The sequence below is a fragment of the Prionailurus bengalensis genome, chromosome D2 (genome assembly GCF_016509475.1).
Source record: "Prionailurus bengalensis isolate Pbe53 chromosome D2, Fcat_Pben_1.1_paternal_pri, whole genome shotgun sequence".
Classification (NCBI taxonomy): Eukaryota; Metazoa; Chordata; class Mammalia; order Carnivora; family Felidae; genus Prionailurus; species Prionailurus bengalensis.
This window is the reverse complement of record NC_057351.1, coordinates 5,124,788-5,146,770: the sequence shown is the minus strand read 5'-3', so window position 1 is coordinate 5,146,770 and position 21,983 is coordinate 5,124,788. Positions and strand designations below refer to the sequence as shown.

Genomic DNA, 21,983 nt, shown 5'->3' with positions numbered 1-21,983 from the left:
ATTAATTTTTTCTGGGGCATCTGGGTGGCTCAGTTGCTTAAATGTCCAACTCTTGAATTTGGCTCAGGTCATGATCTCCCGGTGCATGAGTTTAAGCCCCGTGTTGAGCTCTGCACTGACAGCCTGGAACCTCCTTGGGATCCTCTCTTCCTTTCTCCCTGCTCCTCCCCCACTTGCTCTCTTTCTCAAATATAAATAAACTTAAAACCCTACTGATTAAAAAAAATGAATTTTTTCTACCACCTTACATTTTCCAGGTAGGTGAGTTTTAACTATTTAACCATTCTAGGTGAAACATAGCCAGTATTATGAATATTAGTAGAACCTGAGGGGGAAGTGAATTAAGTTACAGCTTCCTGTATTTAGGTCTTCATTCATGCAACAAACTCATTATTATTTTCCTTCTGTGGACACAAGTCCTTAGGGGCCAAGATATCTTGTTTGGGCAATAAAGTTTTTCCGTTCAAACAACTTACAGCTCTTGGGCACCTGGGTAGCTCAGTTGGTTGAGTGTCTGACTCTATTTCAGCTCAGGTCATGATCCCAGGGTTGTGGGATTGAGCCTTGGGTAGTGGTCCACACTGAGCATGGAGTCTGCTTAAGACGCTCTCTTGTGGGTCACCTGGTTGGCTCAGTACGTTAAGCGATGGACTCTTGGTTTTGACTCCAGCTATGATCTCATAGTTTGTGAGATTGAGCCCCGTGTTGGACTCTGTGCTGTCAGTGCAGAGCCTGCTTGGGATTTTCCCCCTCTCTGTGCTCCTCCCCTGCTCTCTCACTCTCTCTCAAGTAAACATTTAAAAAAATTCTGCTCCTCTTCCCTACTCATGAGCACTTTCTCTCTAAAATAAAAATCAAAAAAATAGAAAAAAACTTACAGCTCCTTATGAGGTGAAAACTGAATTTTATTCGTTTTAAAAACTGAAATCCTACTCAACAAAGCATGTGGACCTTAAGGACTGTCTTGGGTTAGGGACCTCTAAAAAGGCTTCATTAACCTGTGAGTGGAAGAGACAAGCGTGTCTTCGTGGAATGGGGACGTGCATGAGAGGTGTGTAGAAAGATGTTTACTGCAGCAAAAACAATATAAACGTCCACCTGTAAGGAAATGGATGAGTAAACAGAGAATGGAAAAAGGCCCTGGAACATGAAAATGAATGGACTAGATTCATATCTAAGAGCATGGAACAAGTAATAAAACAATGTTAAGGGGGAAAAAAATGTAAGTTGCATACTTACATTTATCTTACAGTAAGATACGTACTGTATTATGCTATGCATATTTTTTAAAAACCCAAACACATAAACACATTACAAAAGGTTGGAGGAAGGCTCACTTAATTTTTCATAGTGCTTGCCTCACAGGAGGTAGGAAACAAGAACAGGAATGAGAATTAAGTGAAATTCAGATTTCTGGATAATTTATTACTTCTTGAAAACAGCTCGAAACAGCCTAACAGTATTTGATGGGCATTTCTTGTGATGTGCATGGACATTTGTGATATTGTGTTGGTCCTTTTCGTGGTAATGTATGCGTTTTCTTTAAAAGTGGAAACAAGTGGAATTAACATCATCGGTTAGTGTTCATTTGATCAATCTGTGTGTGCAGTGGATAGAGACTTTTATTGTTTCCCTTTGCAGGTAAATGTCACTCGGGAAGACTCACCAAGTGAAGACCCGGTCTTTCTTAGAACTTTAGGGAAAGGAGACTGGTTTGGAGAGAAGGCCTTGCAAGGGTGAGTAGATCACATCGGACACACTTTTGGTTTGAGCATGACATAAATTCCTGTCTTAAATATTGAGCTCCTAGCAAAAGAGGCCCTTTAATTAGTGTTTATCCTAATACCAGACACGGAGGCTTAATAATCGTTTTTATTTATTTCCATGTGGACTTGTAATGCATTTACATAGGCTTTAAGATAAATGGATTAGCTTCTGTAATATAACGTTTTTATAGTAATGGAAAAATTTCCTAGCTTTGTGCTCAGTAACCACGGTCTCTATAAAGACTCTAAAAGGGAGGGAAAAGTCTCTGCTAAGCTTACTTTGTGTGGTAGTTTTGCTCAGAATCCTAGGAAGGTGATTGGTTGAGAATTTGGAAATCCCTGAACTGACTGTACAAACCAAGGATCAGAAGGCAGTGGAGACTGGCTGGGATTCACATCTGGGTAGTGGTTGTCCTCCCAGTGGTGGAGATAATGCACATGAACATTAACCATGGATGGACCCAGAGACGTATATTGCAAGGTCCCGGAAATTCTACTTGTAAAGCCTTGAGAAGCAAGCACTTGGGATTTCTTCCCATATACTATGGAAGGAAAACCCAGTTGATTTTGGACTACACATTTTACAGAATGCATGACAAATTTGGCAGATATATTTGGGTATTCTCTTCTTGTTTTCCAATAAACAACACATCTGAATGATCAGTATATATAGATGAGACTTGTCAAAACTCAGTGCAGGGTATGTGTGTGTGTATACACACATACATACTTGAATCAGAAATAACCAATAAACTTTTATTTTGGTATCAAATTCCAGGTGCAGGAGCGTCTGCTAGAGAGGAACCGCAATAGGCTGTAATTCGTTCCCAAAATATTTGGAACACTGAGTTTTGCTTCCATTTCAAATTATGCCTTCTTTTAAAAATTACATTAGAAGCATTTTGTTTAAGATTGCTATGAAGAGGGGCGCCTGGGTGGCGCAGTCGGTTAAGCGTCCGACTTCAGCCGGGTCACGATCTCGCGGTCCGTGAGTTCGAGCCCCGCGTCGGGCTCTGGGCTGATGGCTCGGAGCCTGGAGCCTGTTTCCGATTCTGTGTCTCCCTCTCTCTCTGCCCCTCCCCCGTTCATGCTCTGTCTCTCTCTGTCCCAAAAATAAATAAACGTTGAAAAAAAAAAAAGATTGCTATGAAGAAATAACTCAGGGAGTTTTCATTTTTAAGCCACAATCACAGAGCAACTTTTCTTTTTCTTTACCCACCCTTTCACAGCTATAGACATGAAACGGATCTGATAAGTCCTCCTAAGTACACCACATTAGCTAATGAAGATTCAGAACCAAATAGAACTAAATGCATTTGACTTTCTTTTTTTCTTTTCTTGTATGCGGTTCATTTGATCCTTATCTGATGAGCATGTACTTCCCGTTCGCTTTTTTCCAACAGCAAAGTCGGAAGAAATACCATATTCACTATACACGCACAAAAGAATGCGATAGACACTAGCTTTTCAGTATAACGGGCAGAGACAGCATTGGTACTTGAATGTTTCTTTCCCTTGATTATCTGTAGAGGATGCTAGAGAATAATGCCACCTGATTCCTTTGGTCCAAGATTAAATGCCTGTGTGAAAAACGTCGTTTCCAACAGAGCCAAAGAAACAGAAACGTTTTCAATCGTCTCTGATTGAGATCACAAGTGGAACACCAGACAATAAAACATAACTGGAAATTGACAGATTTCCTCTTGATAGCTTATCGCCACTGAATTTTGGTGCCAATTAAAGAAAGCTTCGGTGGTGGTAACCCCTTCCTAGAATGTGTCTTAAGAAGTGACCCTGAAAAAAAAATAAAAAAGTGACCCTGAAGATACAGTTTATGGAAAAGTTACCAAATTTTCTCGGAGGTCAACATTTAATGGTATTCCGTCTAGACTGAATTCATTCTAGCATATGGCTATTCTCGTGAACTTTTTGGTGCCAAATTCTCTTTTGTCCGTATTCAGTCCTCCGTACACTGTCTCCTCACCCCCGCTGTCGCCCTACACCCCCTCTCTCTTCCAGCAGTTTATTTCTTTCTTGTGCCCTTTGCTCTTACTTTCTCGCTTCTCAGCCCGGCCTTCTCAGCCTCCTCTAAGTGCCCTCTTACATGTCACCAGGGGTTTGCTACTTGCATCAGAGTATGCTCTTTCTTTTCTGTCTGGTCTTTTCTGTCGCTTCTCAGCCATAGTTTTACTCTGCGGACCACCCCTTCCTTTTTCAAATTCCCCTTCCTTGGGACCCTTGTCACTGTTAGCACTTCTTAGAATTTCTCATGTGATTTCCATTCATCAATGTTTTGTTCTCACTTCTCTTTATTACATACATCTTACGGCTGCGTGTTGCCTTGATGGAAAGAAGTCCATATACTTACGTTCTGATTTGGGCTCAGTATCTGGTACTTTTCAGATACTCAACATGCATTTACTGAATGAATGAATGAATGAATGAACGAACAAACAAACATGAGCCTCTCTCTAATGATACCTAATCAGGTAATCGCTTCTTGGGATCGGTCACTTTCTCTGCTTGGATCTGTTTGGCGGTGGGGAAAGGGTTATGAACTCACTTGTCTACAAGGGTTGCAGGCTGGTAATGTAAATGAGTAAAGTGAGGTGGGTAAGTAGAAGCCCTTACGTCAAGAGTACAGCAATTACTGACCACTAGCTCATTGCTACAGTTTTTTAAGCAGAAAAAAACTTAGGTTTTGGGAAAACAAATATGAAATGTGATTTTGTAACTTGATTTTAAAAAAAAAAGCTCTGCAAGCAAAAAAACAAAGCAAAACAACAACAACAAAACACTTCTGCAAACGATTTGACCTGTGAGCTGCCATTTTGTGATTTCTATCTATCTAAATTCAGTAAAGGAAGCCTATTAGGTTAACCCTTCTTACTTCCTTATTTTTTTTTAATGTTTTGATGTCCCATAGGTGTAACCTGTTTTTCACCCTGAGTATCTATGTTCCTTTTTGATCTTTTCTTTGAGTTTCATTGTTGCGCACAAGAAACTCTAACCGTTCACAAATCAGATTGATTTGTTTTACTTGTTTCCCTCTAAAAACTGTAAAATTTTATGTTACTTTGAGATAGAAAATCTTCTGGGCACTATGTATCCTTTTGAGTAATAGCTGTGCTTCTTGGCAAATCATATCATTTTTATATTTGGAAGAAAGATTACATAGTCAGCGATCTCTGTGTGTCCATAACAGCTTTTCAGATCATTGTTTTCACTCATGTAAAATTTATACGTACTGGGAATTGTTGCTTTATTTTCTCAAGGATGTCCAGCAGACCATTAAAATACTGGTAATTTTGACGTGAATTTTTGACCATTATTTTTAAATTTTAGTGTGCCTAATATGAGTACTGGGTAAGCCCATGGTAGATAATTGAATGACAAAGCTGCGTTGTGACCTTGGCCCCCTGACTCCAGAACTTGGCTTTCGAGTTCTGCCTCTAGAAGTAACAAGCTCCATTTCCTTGTTCTCTGGAGACAGTCAAGTCATAGATATGATACAATCTATATCATCAACATCCATTAACCCCATTAACCAATAGCATCTCATTACCGGAAGTATTGAAGTCATGGATTGCTCTCACTTTTGTTGGTTGACATGAAGCAAATTATTCTGTATTCTTTGGCTCAGTCGCTATTTTTTTTTTTTTGGCCATGATAATAGTTTTTCCACACCAGAGAGAGGGCAAAATGTTGTACTCTTGACAGAAGTGCTCTTTCCTTATGTACACGAAAACTACACTTGTGTTTAAGAGAAATTACTGCAGGTGTAGTTCAGTAACTCATGAGTCAGTCCATCCCACTCCGACTCACTGTGGCTTCAAGCTCTACACCTGACTCGAAACCACGCAGAATTCACACAGGCATCAGATGGTGTCATATTCTAAGCCACACCCACACTTTGCATCAGAGGTAATAGGAAAAACACCTAAGACTCAGTGGAACCTGACAGATGGGGCTGAGCTCCCATTGCCCCTTGCCCCCTGCCCCCTGACATTTGAGTCTTCAGCGTGGCATGTGGGTAAGAGTTCAAGCTCAGAAATCAGTCGACATGGGTTAGGGTCCACTTGTCACTGACAGATCATGAGACCCTCAGAGGTTCTCCTGTAATCAGAAATGGAGGTGGTGATTATACCTGACTCTTTTTTTGGTCGTTGAGAGGAATAATCAAGGGGATTGTTATAAAGCATTTGAATGAGTGCCTAAAATTTAAATTACGCTCAAAGAAAGTTAGCTGCTGTCATCAGTGCTGCCACCATCTTGTTTTCACTGTCATCAGCAATAGCCTCAGCGCGGTGATCCCTGTCCCCGTCGTCATTCCAAGAAGGCTCTGTTACTTCTTGGCCAGAGTTTAGAATGCTTGGTATAATTGGCACAGCATTACATGTGAGGTCAACCACTCACCGATTATATAACTCTGAGCAAGCCACTTAACCTCTCTGGGTCTCTGGTTCTGAATTTGTAAACTGAGACCATTGAACTAGATGATCTCTAGCTTTCCTTAGGTCACAGCCTCTGCTTCCCTTGGGATTTTGCCTCTTTACAGCTGGAACAGACCACTGGATGCCAAATGCAGCCCTGTGTCACCCTGTTAAATGGGTGGCATTTAATAACAAGCCACTGCCAGAGGGCCCTTCCCTCCAGGAACCCTCCTAGCTATTTCCAGTCTTCTGAACACCATTGTCACGTGCTAGGTCTGTCCTTGTTGATGGAAAAAAGAAGAAGCCATGTCTGTATTTCCCCAGATTCTTCCCTCAAGGACCATGATCTTGGGAAGGTGAATTAACATTTCTGAACCTGTTTTCCCCCCTCTCTCTTTTGTTAATTAATAAAATGAGGGCCCATCAAAGGATAGAATACTGGATAGTGCACTTCAATACTTTGCCATATTTGAATGTGATCATTATTCATGTGTTTATTTGGAAATAAAACATGATAGATACAATTCAAGGCTCTTTGGTATCCTTTTCATTCTTTCCCTCCCACCATCATCTCTTGAGGTTGGCCATGTACACCCTCACTGCTTATGTGTCTATAATGTATTATATATATTTTATTCATACATGTACGTAAGCGTATCTTATTTGTCTTAAATTTTTACACATCTGAAATCTCTCTTTGATTTTGCACCAATATGTCATTTTTCTTTCTTTTCCTTCTGTCATGCGAATTGCATTTCTGCCATCCCTTATTTAGAAATTTTCCCTTTTTCTTTTTTAATGATTAACTTTAGATTTGTAATAGGCATGGCTAGTATGTAATGTTAACCGTAGCTCTGTCCTTCTCTTGAATGACACAAGGATTCTCCTGTGTTCAAACCACTCATACCATTTTCTCTCTAGTTTTCTAGGCTATGACTCCACCTGGTTGGTAAATCCTTAGGTATTAGTCATTATTGTGAGTAATTAGTCATTATTATACCAGCGCATTCCTTTTGGGTTTATTCTTTAATAGTTGTTCATAGATTATCTGTTTACACTTTCTGCCTTTGCCTATATGTGCCCTGGGCTGTGCATAGAAATCTGGGTTAAAATTTATTTATCCTCAGCATTTTAAGGCAAGTCGGCTGTCTTCTGGCATCCATAGTGTGCAGTGAGTCAAATCACTGTTCCTTTGTAGGTCGTGTGCCTTTTTCTTTGGTCGCTATCTCTTTGTCTTTGATGTTGTGCACTTTTTCCTACGTTGTCTAGAGGCAGATATGTTTTCTTTTCCTTCATATCACTCTTTGTATTCTTTGGTCCTGAGAATATAGTTTTCCTCAATTCTAGAAAATTCTAAGCATTATCCCTGCATACTCTCTTTCACCCCCCTTTCTCTTAATCTCTCACTTGGGGGTTCCCTATGTTCCAGGTTTCAACTCCTCAGTGTACCATTCTTGCCTTATTTTCTCACATCTGTATCTTATTGCTCTGTATCATTCCATGTTACCTTTGTGATGGGATCTGGGCAATTCTCTCCCTTCACCTGCATCAAGTCTTAAATTCGACCCATCCACGGAGGAGTTTCCCAGTGATTAGTTTTTAAATATGACTTTTAGAAGTTCAACTTGGCACACCACAGTGGTTAGTGAGCTCTGCAATGAGACTGCCTGGGTTCGAATCCCAGCCCTCGCATTTATAACGTGTGTGATCTTGTTTCCCTTCATTTCTTTGTAGTTCAGATTCGTGGTTTGTAAAATGGGACTAATCGTACCTGGCTACATACAGTTGGTCATTAATAAGCCAAGTAATGTATATAGCATGTAGGGTAGAATGATAATAATAAACTGATATTCATTAGATAAGTAAATCATGTTAGCTGTGCATAGCGATCTGTCTTCATGTCTGTCTGTATTATTTCCTGTTTATATTTTGTTTTGTTTTGTTATTTTTAAACTATTACTTGAAATTTTGTTACTTTCATTTTGATGTATAGATCCTAACATTTCTTACATCTGCAGACCCTTCCTGTTTTATTGTGTGGTTTATTATAGCTTGGGGAGGTTTCATTTCATTTTTGTTTGTCTTTTTGCTCCCCCACTTTGAGCGGAGCTGGTAGACTGCCACATTCCCTGGGGTCAGGGCCATGTCTTCATGGCTATTTCATTTTTGCCATCGCGAGGATGGGCTTCAGCTTCATGTCCTTGTACCATGAAGATAGGAGAGAGATCTCATGTCCCAGGTGTTCGGCTTGGGTTTCTGTTTCTCTCAGGGAAAATCTCTTGGACCAACAGAGAGAGGGTGAGCACTTTTCTTTTACCTCCTTCCCTCCCTTCCTCCTCCCTTCGTTCCTTCCTTCTTTTTTTCATTTTAATTCCAAGGTAGTTAACATACAGTGTTATATTAGTTTCGGGTGTATAGTGTAGCAATTAAGCAATTCTGTACATTACTACAAACCTTATACATACATACACGCACTATATGTTACACCATAAATGTATTCTTAATACACATCGCCTGTTTCACTGATTTCTCCCACTACCCACCTCTCTCCTCTGGTACCCAGTTTGTTCTCTATAAATAACAGTCTATTTCTTCGTTTGCTTCTTTGTACATTGGTTTTGTTTTGTTTTATTTTGTTTTCCACATATGAGTAAAATTAGATGGTATTTATCTTTCTCTGACTGACATATTTCACTTGGCCTTATACCCTCTAGATCCATCCATGTTGTTGTGACTGGCAAGGTTTCATTCTTTTTCTGGCTGTGTAATATTCCATTGTAACACACACACACACACACACACACACACTCACACACTCTCACACACTTAACATCTTTATCCTTTCATCTAGCATTGGATACTTGGGTTGCTTCCATATTTGGCTATTTTCAAACAATGCTGCAATAAACAGAGGGGTACATATATCTTTACAAATTGGTGTTTTTGTTTTCTTTGGGTAAATACAAGTAGTGAAATTACTGGATCGTATGGTAATTCTGTTTTAATTTTTTGAAGAACCTCTATACCGTTTTCCACAGTGGCTGCACCAGGTTGCATTTCTACCAACAGTGCCCAAGAGTTCCTTTTTCTCCACATCCCTGTCCAACTTGTTGTTTCTTGTGGTTTTGATTTTAGCCATTCTGACAGATGTGAGGTGATATTTCATTGCAGCTTTGATTTGCATTTCCCTGATGAGTGATGTTGAGCATCTTTTCACATGTCTGTTGGCCATCTGGATGTCTTTTTTGGAGAAGTGTCTATTTATGTCCTGTGCCCATTTTTAATTGCATTATTTGCTTTATGTGTGTTGAGTTGTATAAATTCCTTATATATTTCAGATATGAACCCTTTATCAGATAGGTCATTTGCAAATTATCTTCTCCTATTCAGTAGATTGTCTTTTAGTTTTGTTGATTGTTTCCTTTGCTGTGCAGAAACTTTTTGTTTTGATGTAGTCCCAGTGGTTCACTTTTGCTTTTGTTTCCCTCACCTCAAGACATATTTAGAAAAATGTTGCTGCAGCCAATGTCAGAGAAATTACTGCCTGTGTTCTCTTCTAGCGTTTTTATAGTTTCAGGTCTCACCTTTAGGTGAGTTTAGGTCTTGAATACTTTTTGAGTTTATTTTTGTGTATGGTGTAAGGAATTGGCCCAGTTTCATTCATGTAGCTGTCCAGTTTGTCTCTTTGTTGAAGAGACTTTGTCCTGTTGTATATTTTTGCCTTCTTTGTCAAAAATTTGACCATAAACGGTGGATTTATTTCTGGGTTCTCTACTCTGTTCCATTGACCTGTATGTCTGTTTTTGTGCCAGTACCATACTATTTTGATTACTACAGATTTGGATTATATCTTGAAATCTGGGATTGTGATACCTCCTGCTTTATTGTTCTTCTCAACATTGCTTTGGCTATTTGGGGTCTTTTGTGATTGCATGCAAATTTTAGGATTATGTTTTCTAGTTCTGTGGAAAATGCTGTTGGGATTTTGATAGGGATTGTATTAAATCTATTTTGGTAATATGGACATTTTGACAATATTGGTTCTTCCAATCTATGAGCACAGAATTACTTGCCATTTGTCTGTGTCATCTTCAATTTCTTTCATCATTGTTTTAGAGTTTCCAGAGTACAGGTCTTTCACTTCTTAGGTTAAGTTTATTCTTTGGGATTTATTCTTTTTGGTTGTAAATGGGACTGTTTTATTCATTTCTTTTTCTGTTTCTTTATTATTAGTATATACAAATCTAATGGGTTTCTGTATATTTTGTATCTTGTGACCTTAGTAAATTCATTTATCAGTTCTAATAGTTTTTTTGGTGGAGTCTTTAGGGTTTTCTATATATAGTATCATGTTGTCTGCAAATGGGGAAAGTTTTACTTCTTCCGTACCAATTTGGATGCATTTTATTTCTTTCTTTTGTCTGGTTGCTGCAGATAGGACTTCCAGTACTATGTTGAATAAAAGTGATGAGAGTGGACATCCTTGTCTTGTTCCTGATCTTAAGGGAAAAGCTCTCGGTTTTTTACCATTGAGTATGATGTTAGCTGTGGTTTTTTCATATATGACCTTTATTATGTTGAGGTATGTTCCCTAAACTGACTTTGTTTAGGGTCTTTCCTCCTCATGATGGAAGTTGTACTTTGTCACACTCTTTTTCTGTATCTATTGAAATTATGATAGGGTTTTTATTATTTCTTTTGTTGATGTGTTGCATCTTGGGAATAAATCCTACTTGATCGTGGTAATGGCACTTATATTACTGGATTCGATTTGCTAATACTTTGAGGACTTTTGCATGTATGTTTATCAGAGATACTGGTCTGTAGTTCTCTTTTTTTTTTTTTTTTTTTTTTTTTTTTTGTAACGTCTTTATCCGGTTTTGGTATCCAGGATAATGCTGGCCTGGTAGAATGATTTTGGAAGCTTTCCTTCTTCTTCTATTTTTGGAATAGTTTGAGAAGAACAAGTATTAACTCTTCTTTAAATGTTTGGTCAAATTCACCTGTGAAACCATCTGGTCCTGGACTTTGGTTTATTGGGAGTTTATTACTGATTCAATTTCATTGCTAGTAATCAATCTGTTCCAATTTTCTCTTTCTTCCTGATTCACTTTTGGGAGGTTATGTTTCTAGTTATGTATCCATTTCTTTTAGGTTGTCCAATTTGTTGGTATATAATTTTTCATAATATTCTCTTGTAATCCTTTATATTTCTGTGATTCGGTCATTATTTATCCTCTTTTGTTTCTGACTTTGTTTGAGCCATCTTCTTCCTCCTCCTCTTTTGTTGAATGTGGCTAGACATTTATCAATTATGTTGCTCTTTTCAAAGAAACAGCTCCTGGTTTCATTAATCTGCTATATTGGTGGGGTGTTTTTTTAGTTTCTGTTTCATTTATTTCTGCTCAAATCGTTATTATTTTTCTTGCTTCTATTGGTTTTAGGTCTTGTTTGTTCTTTTTCCAGCTCCTTTAGATGTAAGGTTAGGTTGTTTGATGAGATTTTTCTTGCTTCTTGAGGTAGACCTGTATTGCTATAAACTTCCCTCTTAGAACAGTTTTTGCTACATCCCAAAGGTTTTGGACCGTTATGTTTTCATTTTCATTTCTATGTAATTTTTTATTTCTTCTTTTATTTCTTGGTTGGCCCATTCATTGTTTAGTAACATCTTATTTAACTTCCATGTATTTGTGTTCTTTCCAGATTTTTTCTTGTGGTTGATTTCTAGTTTTCTAGAATTGTGGTCAGAAAAGATGTGTGATATGACTTTGATCTTTTTGAATTTGTTGAGACTTGTGCCCTAAAATGTGATGTATTCTGGAGAATGTTCCATGGGCGCTTGAACAGCATGTGTATTCCACTGTGTTAGGATGGAGTGTTTTGAATGCATCTCTTAGATGCATCTGGTCCCGTGTATTATTCAAAGCCACTGTTTTCCTTTTTGATTTTATGTTTGGATGATTCCTCCACTGGTGTAAGTGAAGTGTCAAGTCTCCTACTGTTATTGTATTACTATTTATTACTTCCTGTATGTTTGTTAAGAGGTGCTTTATGCATTTGGGTACTTTCATGTTGGGTACATAAATACTTACTCTTGTTTTCTTGTTGGATTGTCCCCTTTATAATTATGTAGTGTCCTCCTTTGTCTCTTGTTACAGTCTTTGTTTTAAAGTCAATTTTGTCTAAGGTAAGTATCGCTACTCCAGCTTTCTTTTCACTGCTGTTTGCGTAAGTGCTTTTCCACCCCTTCTCTTTCAGTCTCCATGTGTCTCTTCTTTCTGAAATGCATCCAGAGAGACTTATTTCTAAAGCTTATGGCTCATGTTTAGAAATACTCTGGAACTCTGGCTATGTGAAGGGCTTCGTCCCATTTGCTATCTTGATTGGACCATAGTCAGAGTTCTCCACCCGTCCCCATGGGCTCTCCTGTCCAGCTCCAGCTCATTTCTCCAACCTAGGCCCCTTCTCTTTGCAAAGCACTGGAGATTTGCAGGGGTTTTGTTTTGTTTCTTTTGTCTTAGTGATGATTATAATTAGCTAGCAAAGATTATTCTTTTGAGAATTGAATTGGTAATCCATGTAAGATGTAGCACAATTATCTAGTGGGATTTTTTCCTGTTATCTTGGATCTGTGACTAAAGTTCAAAGCTAAAAAAATGTCAGTATGTAGGGCCAATTCTTCTGTAGAGCTGACTGGGAAGAACCAACATCACTTTATTGGTACCACTACTCCATCTGCAAGATGGCCTGTTGGGGAGAGCAGTATTGATCAAAAGAAGTCGTTTTCTCTGTTTTCGGGTACTAGCTTACTTTGATGTTGAGAATTTACAGGTAAACAGGTCATTAAACTAGAGTGTCCTGAGTGATACTGTGGCAGAAGCCCACAGTGCCATAGCCACATTATCATATCTGTAACACTATCCTAAAACTTTTTCCCGAGTTCCAGACCCAGTTTCCTATGGGGCCTGCCCACTTAGATATCACTCAGATACCTCAAATGGTGCTTGGGCAAATACATTCACATTGTCTCTCTTCCCAGGCAAATCTATGCCAAGTAGTCTCTTGTAATAACTGCTTTGCAAACCAGAAATTTGGGCATCATCTCTGACTCTTTCCTGTCTTGACATCCCTATACCACTGATCTCTAATCCTGTTGACTGTGCCTTCTAAGTAATTATCAACATCACCTTTGTCTTGTTTTCACTGCCACTGTTCTGATTAGTGCCCCCATGATGTGGTGTCAGCTGGACTAATGTTGTTCCTCCCAGTTGGTCACCCTGTGTACAGTCTTGTGTACCTTGCATCAACTCCACTTACTATGGTTATGACACTTCCTCATTATTAATTTTGACGAGGGCCATAATAAGTTACTGCAAATTGAGAGCCTTAAAACAATAGAATTTTACTCTTTAATAATTCTGGAGGCTAACAATCCAAAATACAGGTGTCACCATGGCCATGTTTTCTCTGAAAGCTCTGGGTAAGAATCTGTTCCATGCCTCCTTCCTAGCTTCTGGTGGTTGTCAGCAATATTTGGCATCATTGCCATATGGCTTCATCATTTCAATTTCTGGTTCTGTGTTCCCATGGCTGTGTCCCCTCTGTGTATGTCTTTGTTTCAAAATCTTTCTCTTTTTACAAGGACAGTAGTCATTGAATTTAGGGCCAACCCTAATCCAATATGGCAGCATCTTAACTTGATTATGTCTGCAAGGACCATATTTCCAAATAAGCTCACATTCACACGTTCTGGAGCTTAGGACTTTAACATTGCATTTGGGGGAACACAGTTCAACCCACAACGTTCTTTGCAACAAATGGGTTCCTGTCCCTTTTCCTTCTCAAGGGCTCCCTGTGATGCCCCCAGCTGGGAGGTCTGTTCTTGGATTACCCCTGCAGTCTCATCCCCCACGTGCCTGCCTCATGATCTGTGCTCTGGTCATACTGAGATCTCCAGTGTCCCCATCATCCCTATGATGTAGTTTAGTTTTAGGCATTTTCCACTGAATGATCTTTTATGATTATAGTCCCTCCTGGCATGGATGAATAACTAAACTTATAATAAGCCCCAAGTGGGATATTAAAACGTGGCAGCCTAGCACAGCACAGAGCCTAAGTGTTCAGGCATATAGAAGCTGTCTGTTCCTCTGAAGTCATTTATTACTCATGATAGGTACATATCCTCTCACATCTTGACATAAAGATACCTGGGATACAGTGGTTCATTAGGTTTTGATGTCAAGGACCCCATCAGAGGATTGATGTAAATCACATCTTGATTTAATATAAATATTAATATACAATATTAATATAAAATATATGCACACATCCCCCCCACACACATATGCACAACTCTTTCCCACACACACATCCTAAATTACAGATATTAGCATGCAAATGCCTCTGGCCTAGCTTCCACAGACAATAATGAAGATAATCAACAAAATTCAAACACATGATCTTTGAACTTCTCTGAAAACACCTTCCCCTGGAATATAAAGTTAGTTGCACGAAATAGTATTTTGTTGTTGTTTCTTGAATTTATCTGATACTCTTATTAATACTTTAGCCCACACTGTAGATTCAAATATTGTTAGTGGTTGATTTAGCTTAGTATAACTGTCAGTCACTGATCAGCAACCCAAGATATGTTAGTTTTAGGTAAATTAAGAAATAGATTGCTTAGAAAAATCCTGTTAAATGCAAGGGGATTTATAAAAGAGGACTTCCATGGTAGATGAAGGCTTTATGCCTGTGTATATGAGCGATTGTTTACATAAAAGGGATCAAATTTTCGTAGATGGTTGGGGAAACATCAGGGTGTCTCAGTATTTTTCTATAAAATGACTTTCTTTATCCCTACTGCCTTAAACATAAGGTCGTTTTCAATGCTGGAAATGGAGCTACTTACAAAACAATTCAGTCCCTCATTGTTATTTTCCAACATGCCATTCACACAAATAATTTCCTTTAGGTGCCACGAGATAAGAAAATATAATGTAAATTTGGAAATCTCTTCAAAAACAGATACAAAATGTTTCATTTGAAGTTAATGTTCTTGTTAATGAACTTGGCTCTTGTTTTGTGTCTCTGTCATTTTTATTCCTTCCAAGTCTAGATGATTGCTTCTTCATTTTTCTTTCATACAGGGTAGAAGAAAAATGACTTGTTATAAATCATACTTTGAGTAGGCAACAAAGATTTTAATTGCTTAGACTCATTGTTATTATTCTAATCACTTGCGATGCCTGAAAAAAAAAATGTTTGAAAGCACTCTGAATATTCTTGCCAAAAATTATCTTTGAACGTAACGTTTACTCGGGTGTTCTGATGAGGGCTGTGCCACACAAAATGAGCATTTCCAGCTATGTTTGGCCTCACATTGTTCTCATGCCTCATTCATACGGTGAAATGTGAGTGGGAGTATTTCAGAAAAAAAATATGCTGTGTGGTAACTGTCTTACCCCATACTCCAAGCATTAGGGCGAGTACAATTTAGGACATTTTAAATAGTATTTAAAGAGCTTCTCACAGTTTTGGAGGCTGGATGTTGGAGATCGGGGTGCAGCATAGTTGGGTTCTTGGGAGGACTTTTCTTGTGGCTTGTATGTGACTGCTTCTTGTTTTGTGCTCACATGGCATTTCCTTGGTCGTGTGCATGTGGGGACAGAGTGCAAGCTCTCTGGTGGCTTTTCTTATAAAACCTCCACCCTTATGACATCATCTAAACCTAAGTATCTCCCAAAAAGCTCCATCGGATACCATCGTATTGGAGGTTAGGGTTCCAACACATGAGCTGGGGTAGGGGTACACAACTGAGTCCTTACCATTGACCGGTTGATTCTCCACAGCAGTCTGAAGGCAATTCGCTAAGAAAGGTCAACATTTTCTACAAGTGGTGTTAAAACAACTGAATATCCATTAAGTTAAAAAAAAAAATTGGCCCTCTACATGAACCGTGTATGGAAATTCAGTTAAAATCTATCCTAACCAAAATTATAAAGTCTTTAAGAGAAAAATAGGAGATGAATGTTGAGAACTTTTGTTTAATGTTGATGAATGTTGATGAATGTTAAGGACTTTTGTTTAATATATCATAGCAAAACATCCATAAAAGTGGAAAATTGGGCATCATTGAAATTAAGAATTTCTATTCTTGAAAAAAAAACATTATTAGGAGTAAGAAAATACTTTCTCTCCATAGCACAAGAGAAAATATTTGTGAAAGTAAATTATAACCTGAAAAAGGACTTGATTTCAGAATATATTAAGAAACTCTCAAATTTCTAATAAGAAAAAAAAAAGCCAGTTTTTAAAAGACACCTGATTTGAACAGGTTATCTCCCCAATGAAGAGAAAATGATCATTAAAAAAGCAGGCAATCTTCTCATCATGATTTGTCATAGGGAAATGCAAATTAAAACCATGATGAAATAGGGGCGCCTGGGTGGCTCAGTTGGTTAAGTGTCCAGCTTCGGCTCTGGTTGTGATCTTGCATTTTGTGAGTTCGAGGCCCACGTCGGGCTCTGTGCTGACGGCTCAGAGCCTGGAGCCTGCTTCAGATTCTATGTCTCCCTCTCTCTCTGCTTCTCTCCTGTTCATGCTCTCTCTCTCTCAAAAATAGATAAAAATTGGGGCGCCTGGGTGGCGCAGTCGGTTAAGCGTCCGACTTCAGCCAGGTCACGATCTCGCGGTCCGTGAGTTCGAGCCCCGCGTCGGGCTCTGGGCTGATGGCTCAGAGCCTGGAGCCTGTTTCCGATTCTGTGTCTCCCTCTCTCTCTGCCCCTCCCCCGTTCATGCTCTGTCTCTCTCTGTCCCAAAAATAAATAAAAGTTGAAAAAAAAAAAGACTTTATAAAAAAAAAATAGATAAAAATTGAAAAAAAACTATGATGAAATACTACTGTACAGCTATTAGAATGCCTAAGATTTAAGAGATTGACCATCCCGAGTGCTAAAGAGGACGTGGAGACAGAACTCCCATGCATGGCTAGTGGGAATGTAAAATGGTATGACCACTTTAGAAAACAGTTCGGCCGTTTCTTGAAACGTGAAACATATCAGCTGCCATGTGCTCAGCCGTTCCATTCCTAGATATTTACATGAAAGGTTCCGTAAAGACAGAGACTTGGACACAAACATTTATGACAGCTTTCTATATAACGGTCCCAAACTCGAAACAACCCAAATGTGTATCAGCGTTTGAATGGATAATCAAATCCTGGGCTAGCCGTACAATGAAGTACTATTTAGTAGTAAACAGAATGAAGTTTTGATTTAGTCACCAATATAGAGGAATCTTAAAATCATGATAATGAGTGAAATAAGCCACATAAAAAGTACATACTGTATGGTTCCATTTCTATACAACTAGAAAATGCCAGCTAATCTGTGGTCACAGAAAACAGTGTAGGGGTTACCGGGGATGGGGGTTGGCGGGATGCAGAGAAGATAAAGCGATGTCAGGAACCTTTGGGGAGGGTGCGTTATGCTCATTACCTTGGGCGCAGTAATAGAATCGTGAGTGTCAGTAAATGTCACAAGTTTTTAAATTGTGTACATTAAACGTTCGCAGTTTATGTCAGTTTTATGTCAGTAAAACTGTTACAGTGTTTTCAAACTCACTGAACAATCTGTGAGGTGTCCTGGATATAATCAAGTGTCAGCAAGGGACCTGCCAACTCTCCTCTAGGTCATTACCCACTCACCCCCACTCGGTGCTCTGAAGGCTCAGGGCTTCCGCGTTCCTATTTGCAGAATGTCTGTTAATGACACTATGTTTCTGCAACTTGCTTTACCTCACTCGCCAGTACCAGGCGGTGTTAGGTAATGTATTTAGAGAGCCAGGAGTGCAGCAAACCCTCTGACAGGAGTAGTGATGGAAAGTCCCGCGGTGGAGTTTTGCACACGTCAAGTGATCGGTTACCCAAAGCATGCAGGCAAGGATAAGCCAAAAGGATCTTGGCTTTGGGAATTGGTTTTTGGCTGTGTGTTGGTCTCTGGTCGATTTAGACTCTGTGATTATCAGTCTGGAAGGCAGAGGGCAGACAGAATTTACTCCTGAAGCGGCAGAATTACAAAAGGTGTTTATTCTTGTATTGCCTAAAGTCATCTGAACCAGTAGTGATCTCCTATCCCACACTAGGAAATGTAAGGTAAACTGTTAATTTAAACAGTTAAGCCAGTACACCTGTATGTTGCTGTTAAAGTGAGTTGTGCGTTGACTCTTAGCAAAAACTGTTTACTCTTTGACACTGAGGTATTTAAAGGTAAACCAGGCAGGGGTACCTGGGGGGCTCAGTCGGTTAAGCGTCCAACTCTCGATTTCAGCTCAGGTCATGGTCTCACAGTTCATGAGATGGAGCCCTGAACCAGGCTCCGTGCTGTCGGCGTGGAGCCTGCTCGGGGTTCTCTATCTCTCTCCTCTCTCTCTGCCCCTCTCCTGCTCCCCAGCACATCCTCTCTCTGTGTCTCAAAAATAAATAAATTGACAAAAATAATAAAGGTAAACCAGGCAGATTTTCTGCCCTCTGAGGCATTGTGCTAAATACTCTCACATGCATTGTTTTGATAATTCTATCCTTAGTCCCCGTTAGCCCCATGCCACATGTGAGAAAACTGGAGGTTTGGTGAGGTTAAGTAGCCTGTGCAAGGTGAAAACGCTAATAAAGCAGAGAAGCTGGGATTCCAGTCCAACGAACTCCATGTGGTCTTTTAGCCCTTGCCCCGTACTGTGGAAACATGCACCAGTGACCAGACTGGGCAGGACAGGCGGTGTGGGGGCTTCTTGATACAAGGCAGTGTCATTTCATGGCCGTCTCCCTTTCCTGCTCCCTTTCCACAGGATGTGGGGAAAAGCATGTAGCTGCCCTTGCCACCACCCCCCCCCCCCCACCGTTCTTCGTTCTTCTTCTGTTGAGGTATTCAGTGTATTTCTCCTCTACCCATCAACACGATTTACGTGACAGAGGCTCACTGTCATGTACATACTTGTGGTTTCATCTTGGCTTCAGCCCGTGTTTTCTGTTGATAACTGAACATGACCGTGAAGATAACGCACCTATCTATCATGCCCCCTTCCCCTTTCGGCACTTCTAAAACTATCCTACAGCTCAGGTCTGTGGGTTTTGAGAGCTTATCCTGTAAGGTGTAATGGCTGTTCCTTTGTGTTCTAGAATATTCCTGAGTGCCTGATCTTAGTGGTGCCCTCAGGCTGACAGTAGCCTGGCACCCAGATGGCGGACTGCTTCTCTCACGGTCTACTCAACATCTTTGCTGCAGACCTGCTCCCCATATGGGGAAACATGTTGGTTTTAAAAGGAACATTTTCCACAAACATTCCATGAGAAGAATACAGGTTTTCTACCACCCCCATCCATATGCACTATTTCCCTTAGAAACATGGGTTTGCTATCTTGGAAAAGTAGAATTTTTTATTTTATTTTATGTTTTTGAATTTGTGTTCCCAGACAAAAATAGTCAGGAATTGTAAATGTGTACCTGAATATTTTTAAAAGAATCATAAATTATTTCAAAAATTTTTTTTGATGTTTTTATTTATTTTTGAGAGACAGAGACAGAGAAAGAGGGTGAGCAGGAGAGGGTCACAGAGAGAGAGAGAGAGGGAGACATAGAATCCGAAGCAGGCTCCAAGCTCTGAGCGATCGGCACAGAGCCTGATGTGGGGCTCAAACTCACGAACCATGAGATCGTGACCTGAGCCGAAGTCAGACGCTTAACCGACTGAGCCACCCAGGCGCCCCTAATCATAAATTATTTTAAAAGTATCTGGAAAAAAAAATTGTTTGCTCCTAGACATACTCCAGAATAGTGAGGATTTGAGATCGTGGAAAATTACAGGTTTTAGAGCATTTTCTGATGTAACGTTGATATTTCATATCCGTATTAGGTTCCTACATGACAGGTCACACACTTTTGTAAGGTAACCCATGTTTTCCACTTTTCTATGTGCCCCCGATAAGCACTGAGGACATTAATCCAGCTGGCATATACCTGGGACTAACATAGACCTTATTTATTTTTATTAATTTCCATTTTTAACTGGGAGTTTTATTCAGAAGAAGACTGGATAAATCATTCTATCACCAGCCACAAAAAAAATCATTATTTTTCCATTTGCTAAAGCAGGATGAGTCATTAAGAATTGGAATATAAATCTTAAAATTTCTCCTTCTAGCAATGTCTAAATATCCTGGGAAGCGCTGTTTAGCTGAATGATTTTATTTAAAATGGCAACGCTATATGTGCTTGTGGAAAATGGGAAATAATTTTAAGTGATTGATGAGATCTTTTATATTTATAGTTTTATTGTTCGTTTCTAGGTTCAGAGAAAGAATCATGGATCTCTGCATCTCCCCTAAGGATAGAGTTGCATATACATCCAGGCAAATACTGTGGGAGATCAGTCTTGTCTAGAATTTTTATTTCTTTCTCAAATGCATTATTTTTCCTTGATGCAGATTCCTGTGTTAAGAATACCTTCATTTCTGTAGTCATCCGAGTTTGTAAGTTAAGGACCATCTCTGCACAAGCCTCTTCTCTGTTGTATTGCTCCTTCTGCATATTTGGACACATTTTATTTTCTGTTCTTCCATGGTGTTTCTTGCATTCATTTCTTTCTGTGACTACTTCTCCCCCTGTAATACGGATCTTTTCTTTACCTGTAACTTACACTCTTGGATCGGTCTTTTTATTCATCATATCTTGATACGTCATAAACCCCACATCCCTAGGTCCAGGCACATAGGAGCCTTGTTCTGGGGCCATTTCTGGAAGCTTAGCTGGTCCCATTCTGACCCTCCTTCATTGTGCTCTCTCCAAAGGCAAAAGAGTCCTCAGGGTCAGCGATATATGTCCAGCTGGAACTTGTACATCCCTTTCTAGTCCTTCCGGAGCCTGAGACCCCTGACTTCCTTGTCCTACTGTGGCCTGGGAGGGTTCTTGCCTGAGTCTTTTCTAGTAGAGGTAGGTTACTCCAGCTGTGTGCCCTCAGCGGCAAGAGCGGCTATTTCCCTGGGGTGGAAGAAGGAAGTGTACATTACAGTAAAACTTTGGATTGAGACTAACTTGTTCTGCGAGTGTTCCACGAGATGAGCAAACGTCTCTAATACGTTTTAACTTGATAAACGAGCGATGTCTTGCGGTAGGAGTAGCACATGACACTGAATGTCACATGATCACAACTGAACCATTGGTTCTTGAAATTCACTCTGATGTACAAGTGCTTTGCGTTACAAGCACGTTTCTGGAATGAATTATGCTCACAAACCAAGGCTTTGCTCTATTTGGATGTGTCGGCCTTTTATGGTTTGGCAGAAGGTAGGAGCAAGCTGGTAGATGGGAGACTCGGGCCACTGGGTGCCATGGTCCCGTTCCAGGTCCATACTTGGGAATCTGAAGACCACAAAAAATACAATTTGACTTTAGCCTTCCAGATTATTACGGAGGGATATTTGCAAAGGTAGGGGGATACTTTGACATAATTAGATTTATGGGGTATTCGTTTACAGTCTTGCCTTCCTCTCTGTAAATGCCAGGGCAGGCTTTGTGCCCGGGCACGCTCGTATACATAAGCCGCTGTGATGATGTCACAGCTCTCCAAGAGTATTCATTCATATCCCATTGCCTGCAAAATAAACACACTCATTACTTTGAACTTCAAGACCCACTGATACAGCTTCAGATTGACTTTTTTCTTTGGACTTCCCTTTTATTATTCCACAGTAAAGACCTAAGCTCTCAAGAAGTCTGGACTACAATATTGA

The 21,983-nt window shown here is 39.7% G+C and overlaps 1 protein-coding gene across 3 annotated transcripts in view; it reads left to right on the top strand.

Annotated features, from left to right (window-relative positions):
• Window positions 1-21,983, top strand: part of PRKG1 (protein kinase cGMP-dependent 1) — a 1,261,759-nt gene that overhangs the window by 1,041,011 nt on the left and 198,765 nt on the right. For all 3 annotated transcript variants that reach the window (XM_043596140.1, XM_043596139.1, XM_043596141.1), the window contains exon 7: window positions 1,642-1,736. In XM_043596140.1, coding sequence (XP_043452075.1) covers window positions 1,642-1,736 — 95 coding nt within the window. The remainder of the gene's footprint in view (window positions 1-1,641; window positions 1,737-21,983) is intronic.